This window comes from Mustela putorius, unplaced genomic scaffold (assembly GCF_011764305.1).
Source record: "Mustela putorius furo isolate JIRA1106 unplaced genomic scaffold, ASM1176430v1.1 tig00003870_pilon_pilon_pilon, whole genome shotgun sequence".
Classification (NCBI taxonomy): Eukaryota; Metazoa; Chordata; class Mammalia; order Carnivora; family Mustelidae; genus Mustela; species Mustela putorius.
Genome location: NW_025422022.1, coordinates 212,612 through 219,699, shown reverse-complemented (window position 1 = coordinate 219,699; position 7,088 = coordinate 212,612). Strand labels below are relative to the sequence as shown.

General features: G+C 42.9%; 1 protein-coding gene across 1 annotated transcript; it reads right to left on the bottom strand.

Annotated features, from left to right (window-relative positions):
- Positions 1-645: 645 nt before the first annotated feature.
- On the bottom strand, positions 646-6,700 carry LOC101671217 (60S ribosomal protein L30-like). Its single transcript, XM_013056765.1, has 2 exons — positions 6,293-6,700; positions 646-767 (listed from the first exon to the last, which is right to left on the bottom strand). The coding sequence occupies exons 1-2, from the start codon at positions 6,633-6,635 to the stop codon at positions 646-648; spliced, it is 465 nt and encodes a 154-aa protein (XP_012912219.1). The 5' UTR covers positions 6,636-6,700.
- Between the last annotated feature and the right edge of the window lie 388 nt (positions 6,701-7,088).

The window sequence follows — 7,088 nt, the reverse complement described above, 5'->3', positions numbered from 1 at the left end:
TGTCAGCTGATACATCTACCACCCACACACTGGAAGGTTCCGGCGAGCTCAGAGATTCCTGAAGGCGGGAGCACTGACCTCCTCCAGCCCCCTACGGCCGGGCCCTCTGGAAGAGCCAAGCCACGCTTGGAAATCCTGGGCTCTGCTTTTTCATAAACAGTGGGAGAGGTGAGCATTTAAACATGTGGTCTGTGAAACATTAGCTTCCAACTGATAATTGAAGTAGGGCCTTGTAAACAAATGATGCCTTAGATGTCTAGAAGTCTCTTCTAAATTGCCTTTGAAAAGACAAGTGGGATCAATGGGTTATTTTTCAGAGACTGGGTTTGTCTAGGGACTCTGAGCACATGGGCATCACCAAAATGGGCTTTTTCCCCTCCATACTCTATCATTAAGTTAGCCCAAGCAGCCTCCCAGAGGCCAGGCGATCCCCCAAAACGGCCACGGAAGTTGTCGAGCTGTCATGTCCACGGCCATGAAAACCAAGCCCGAGGAGGCCCACAGCAGTGTGCTGGGCTTGGTTTCCACTTCTCTCCTCAACACAAGACACCCATTCAGATTAGGGAATAAAATCCCCCTAACTGATTTACATCAATTCCCATTGCATTGCCCAAGCTCTGACCTTAGTCCCACCTCTGGAAGTCATCACGAAATTCCTGCAGACTCGCACAGCAAGAAGGGGCCTGTATGCTCTGTGTGGGGGCAGGTGCTGATCCCCTTGTAGCCCAAACATCCTGCCATGGGCCCAGCCATCTGCTGTCCCCTCCCTGCAGGAGGGAAGACACAGGTTGGAGTGGGACTGTATGTTCTCTTTGTCCCATTCACCACATTGTGAGACACGAGTAAGGGAAAGAAGCAGAGTACACAGGTGCTGAGGGGGCCAGTGCAACCAGAACATGAAGGGGGAAGCATGCACTTGATGGCCCTCCCCCAGGCAAGGTTTCAGGTGGGGGTGCCCAGTGCTAGGGGCTTCATAGCATTGAGGTTGGAATAAACTAGGGTCATTTTCCCCCAGAATCTTGCTGATTCTTTCCATTGCACAGAGCATTTAAAGTCATCCCAGGAACTAGGGGCAGAGCAACCCCATTCCGTACTGAAAGACCAATGGGAGCAGGAAGCAGGTGAAAAGGGCAAAAGGACACACATAGGTAGTCTTAGGTCTGGTGAGCAGGTGATAATTCTTATGAAAGAATATATGGGTGTCTCTGGCTCACACATTTAGTTAGTGCTTACTGCACACTAGGCATTTAATTCTCACATTATTTTACTCAATTTTCACAGCAACTTTCATTCTACCCACTCACACAGGAATAATAGAAGCTTAAGGAAAGTGACTTGACTCCACTGGGGGAGTTGAGGTGTGTGGAGGATGGTGTTGCCCCGAGAGCACTAGCCCTTCTCTACAGCCACATCACAAGTGGTCATCTGTAGTGGCCAGCAATGCCATGAGTGGACACATTTGCCACCCTAATTTCCTTGTTTCCAAAGGGTTGATGATCCTGTTGGGGTGACTTGGGGGAGGTGAGGAGAACCCAAGGTGCTTATTCGGGAGAAATCGAAGTATGATTCATATTGAAGACAACAGACTCCTAGAACTGAGAGCATGAATGCCAGGAAGCAGATGTGTAAACACACACACACACACACACACACACACACACACACCACTTTAACAGCCTGGGGGGGATTGGTAGTGAAGGAGAGAGAATGCCTGCAGAAACAATGTTCTTTTCACTATTGACTCCCTTCTTGTCTACATCACACCTTGAACTAGTGATTGTGGGGAGGAGAAGGTGTGGATGATGTTGAAGGTGAAGCAAGGACCCGGATGTGCCGTTGGATTTAAAGTCAAGGCTAAAGTTGGGTATGTGGTCCAGGAAGGAGCATATGTTATGTCTGCAGTTTCCAGCAGCTCTCAAAGTCTGCTTCCCAGTCCTGTGAGTGTCCCTCGGCCGCTGCGTGTTTGCCAGGAGGAAAGGGGTGTAAGGTGAATAAGTCTGACCATACCGGGCCCGACGATGCACAGGAGTCACAAGGACCTGGTTGCAGCACTGGAAGCCTGTGTCCTGGAAAGCCCTTGGGTCTTTTCCTGAGACAGCTGGTCACAGTGTGAGGTAAGCTCAAACCCAAAAGGATCCCAGCTCAAAGGACGGAACCCCACCCCTGGAGTAGGTGCCAAAAAAGCTCTGTTTAAACTCGTCTTCTTAAGTCTCGAGGCATGCAAAGAACTAAAATATAAGGCAAGTTGAGGAGTCAGAGGTAAGACAGAGCCAGTGGTTCTGGCCCCTGGCTGCTCCTTTGAGCAGTTGGGGAATGCATGAAAGAATGCTAAGGCCCAGGCCCAGGTCACACAAATCAGGATTTGTCGCCCTGCAGCCCAGGCATCAGGAATTGTTAAAGACTTACCCCACAATGACCTCACCATGCCACCACCGTGGAGATCCAGGAACAGCATGGGAATCAGGGGTGGTCCTGATGAACTGTGCTGCAGGCAGGAGGAGCCCTTCAAATCTGAGCATTAGGTTGCTGAGGAGGCATATGTCAAAACTTACTCAGAAATTCTGAGAAACCAGGACAGACCTACTGAGTATGTGTGTGTGTGTGTGTAACTGTTCCCCAAACAATACTTATATACATATATATGTATGCATGTTTGTTTTGATGGAGATATTTGGTACTTTTTATTGGGTGTGTGTGTATATACATTATAGTATATAGCATGTAGTATATAATATGTAGTATTTTTGTTGTGTAGATACACACTATGGTATATATATTTTTGTTTGAAGGATATTTAGTTCTCTTTGTTGACTAATGAAAAGAAATTTCCCTGTCTGTAGGTGGAACACAGGAGCAGACTTGGGTAGTCACCCGACTTGAGCTATAGAGGGCCCTAGTGAGCCTATAGCAAGTGGCCAGCACAAGATGTCTCAGGAGATCTGTTATTTTTTACTTTTGGATGCTGAGAAACAAACTGAGGGTTTTGGAGGGGATGGGTTGGGTGATCCGTGTGGTGGGTATTAAGGAGGGTTCATATTACATGGAGCACTGGGTGTGGTGCATAAACAATGAATCTTGGAACACTGAAAAAATAAAATAAAAAAAAAAGAAATGCCATTTCAAAAAAAAAAAAAATAAGAAAAGAAAAGGAAGAAAGGTGGGATGGAGGGAGAAAGAATCCTCTTCTAGAAATTTAAACAAGGCATATCTGGAAAACTGCAGGTTTTGTTGGTGGCACGCCTTCCTCCCTGAAGCAAATGTGAAGTCACCACTGTCTAGAAAGGTGTTAAGAACCTGCTTGGAGTCCTGCATTCAGCCCAGCAGGATTTGGGATGGCGGGAATAAGCAAAGAAGCAGGTCCATGTCTGCCCCTTGCGGCCACAAGTGATCGGAGGGGAGGCAGGTCTGACCCTGACCTGATGGCTAAGAAGCTAAATTTGTCTTGACATTATTGGAGACTTAGGGATCAAGCATTGCTTGGAGAGGTAACATCTGTCAGAAAGGGTTCTATGTTCGCTTTCTAAAAAAGATCTGCAAAGGCAGAATTACACTTGCCATACTCTGTGATGGTGGAGTCCCAGGTAGGACTGGCGATCTGTGCTTTCATCACCCCGCCATGAAGCATTTCCATTGCATTTTATATTTGCAGTGTATTTCACATTGTATTAGTTTTCCCGACAGTTTACTATTTAAAGAATTTTGCTGGGTACAATTACAAACTTCATTTAACCAAGTAGTCTCATATAAACTATCCACTGGCAGAACCACTATCCACAAAGCAGGTATGCTGCTTTGTTGCAGATAATGAACTTGAAGTTCAGGAAAGTGAAAGCTGTTTCAGGGGTATCTGTACTTATTGTTTTCTGCAGTGGACTGTAGACATGTTGCTTCCTGAGTTTGTACCTTCTATTTCATATTTTAAACGCCAGAGCCATTCTCTTCATCTGCCCATGCATGGCAAGCCAGTGTCTTTTTTCTTTTGAATCTCATTAGGTCAGATTTTTAATCAATACATAGCACCTTTGTGTTTTATGATGCTACTTTGATCTTCACATGGTATTGATAAGAAGGAAAACTCTCATTTTGATATCATCCCAGAGTTTGAACATGCAGTGTATAATAAAGAGATGCTAAAGATTCCATAATATTAATATCTTCTTTTGCTCCTGAGTTTTTCAGTGAAACTATTATTGTCCCTAATGTGGGGTCACCATTCTAAATTCTTTTTGTAAATAGGAGGTGTGTGTGTGTGTGTGTGTGTGTGTGAATATTCAGTTTTTAGACTAATTTAGTTGTCTTTGTCATATCTCTATGAGGTGTGGAGACATCTGTGTGTTCTGCAGGATGAAACTGAAACCAAGATTGGATAACCAGTCACCAACTTCATGGATGATTTTAGTGAAGCTGTGTAGTAGTGGGGCGGTTTGGGAAGGCGTCAGGGGTAGGAGGATCATCTAATAACCCGTGAACCAGGCAGGTGACCTTGGACAACTTACTTAACCTTAAACTTCCTTATTTTTACCAGTAAAATTGAAATCACATATACCACACCTAAGGTTCTGTTATGACTATCTGAAGAGATCATAGGGATGCCCAGGTGACTCAGTTGGTTAAGTGCCTACCTTTGACTCAGGTCATGGATCCCAGGTCCTGGGATCAAGTCCCATGTCAGGATCCCTGTGGAGAGTCTGCTTCTCCCACTCCCTCTGCTCCTGACCCCTCATGCTCTCTCTCATGTGTATCTCTCTCTCTGAAATAAATAAATAATAAACAAACAAACAAACAAATAAATAAATAAAAGAGGAGATTGTAGTTGGAAATGTTTTCTAGACTACAAATTGCTATATACTTGTGTATATAATTATACATTATTATATATGTTCCTTTGTCTATGTATTATATCATATACATACATATATAGCAGTGTATTATTAAAATCAGGACTGAAGTAATTTCATTTTGGAAAGCACAGACGCATTTTTCTAAGTTTAGGAAAAGCAAGGCTTTGCTCTAGACCCCTTGACACAATATAACTGATTTTAAAAATAATTTTAAAACGAGGTTCTCAGTTAAGTAAGAATGGTTTCTAAAAACAAACCTTGAGTACCTCCAACAAAAGGTCATTGTAAGGAAAAAGCACATTTTATGAACTTGAATAGCCTTCAGATTAACACCTAGTCCCTCAAAGATGTGTGAGATGAGATGACATTGCTGGAAAATATATTACCATCTCTTTCAAGGAATAATAGACTTTCTTTTCCTTTTCTCCTTAGCTTATGGAATTAATATTGGAGAGGTCCTCTCTTCTTTAGAAGCCAGGAAATTTAAGAAACTCTTACAAAGAAGCTCAAGGATTTGATGGGCCCAAGCCAAGCCATTTGGAACCAATGCAGTACAGGACGTGTCCTTCAGGCACAGGCTTAACCGGTCAGACACCACTCTTTTCTAGCTCTACCTGAAGTGAAGAGCATACTACCAGCCTCCCAGAAGTCTTTCTATTTTCTACAAAACTACCCCAAGAAGATGATCAGTACTGTGGACAAGATTTAAAGAAAAGGAGTGTCATCTGAGTGTTGTTTAGAATAGAAATACTAGAAGAATGACTAAATATATTTTGTGTGTGTATGTACAGTTGTCATTTGGCACTTTCAAAGAATGTTTACTAATACAGGAAAATATTTCATGCTATGATGTTAGATGGAAAAGGTAAAATATAAAGTCAGAAATGCAATGATCCCTATTTTATAAACATATATATGCATAGATAAAGAAGAGTAAAAGAACACATATTCAAATCCTAACCATGACAATGCATCTCAGAAAATTCAATCTCCCCTAATACTTTATTGTATTTTTAAATTTTAATTTATTTTATTTTTTCAGTGTTCCAAGATTCATTGTTTATGCACCACACCCAGTGCTCCATGCAAAACATGCCCTCCTTAATACTCATCACCAGGCTCACCTAACTCCCCACACCCCTTCCCCTCCAAAACCCTCAGTTTGTTTCTCAGAGTCCACAGTCTCTCATGGTTCACCTCCTCCTCCAATTTCCCCCAATTCACTTGTCCTTTCCTTCCCCTAATGTCCTCCATGTAATTCCTTATGCTCCACAAGTAAGTGAAGCCATTTGATAATTGACCCTCTCTGCTTGACTTATTTCACTCAGCATAATCTCTTCCAGTCCCACTCATGTTGATACAAAAGTTGGGTATCCATCTTTTTTTTAAAAAAAAAAAAAAAAAAACAAGCTGTGGCCAGTTTTATTAAAGAAAAATTCTGCATGATTTACTTTCACCAGTCTGTCCTGGCATGCTTCTAATGATATCAGAATCACCTGGATCAATGATAGCCAGCGTGCACACTCTGTAGTATTTCCCATATACGGTGCCCAATTCAATATTATTGCCACTGTAGTGATGGACACCAGTTTTGGCCAACATGGCATAGTATTCTATTTCAGGTTTCCTCAAGGCCGGGCAGTTGTTGGCGAGGATGACCAGCTTTGCTTTGCCATGTCTGATCATTTTCAGAGTCTGCTTGTACCCCAGCATGTATTTTCCACTTTTCATAATGAGCTGGGGCCTGGAGTTGATCAACTCCAGCGACTTTTTCGTCTTCTTTGAGGCCCCCATCTTCCTGCCTTAGGTGCGGGATGGCCCCAACCAAGAGCAGCCGCCAAAATGGCCGGGAGAGAGAAAGGAAAAAAGCGGGTATTCATCTTTTTTTTATCCATTTTCTACAATAATCACATATTATCATCTGAAAGTTTATTTTTATCAAGAGAGTCTTTCTCAAGGATGTGACTCAGCAATAAATCTGTGTAGAATAAGAACTTATTTTTTTTCAACTTCTGGTTACCTTTATATAGTCTTTGTTTTAAGAAAATGATCTAGTCCCTGGCTGTAACTTCTACCAGACCATGCCTTATATCATGGTGACCATGCCAGACCACCCCAACAGGGTGACATCATGCCACATCAGCAGGACTCAACACAGGGGAATAGCAAAGGGATTTATAAAGACAAATTCACTTGTTTGCTGGTTGATCTGCTGCCTGCCAGGAACATTTTTAGGCAATTTATGTT

Excerpts from the sequence above, each read along its gene's own strand:
- LOC101671217 (XM_013056765.1), bottom strand. The coding sequence starts at position 6,635 with ATGGGGGCCTCAAAGAAGACGAAAAAGTCGCTGGAGTTGATCAACTCC. Across the intron at positions 768-6,292 it reads GCCAGGACAGACTGGTGAAA|GGAGGGGACAGCAGATGGCT; the intron begins GTAAATCATGCA and ends TCCCTCCTGCAG.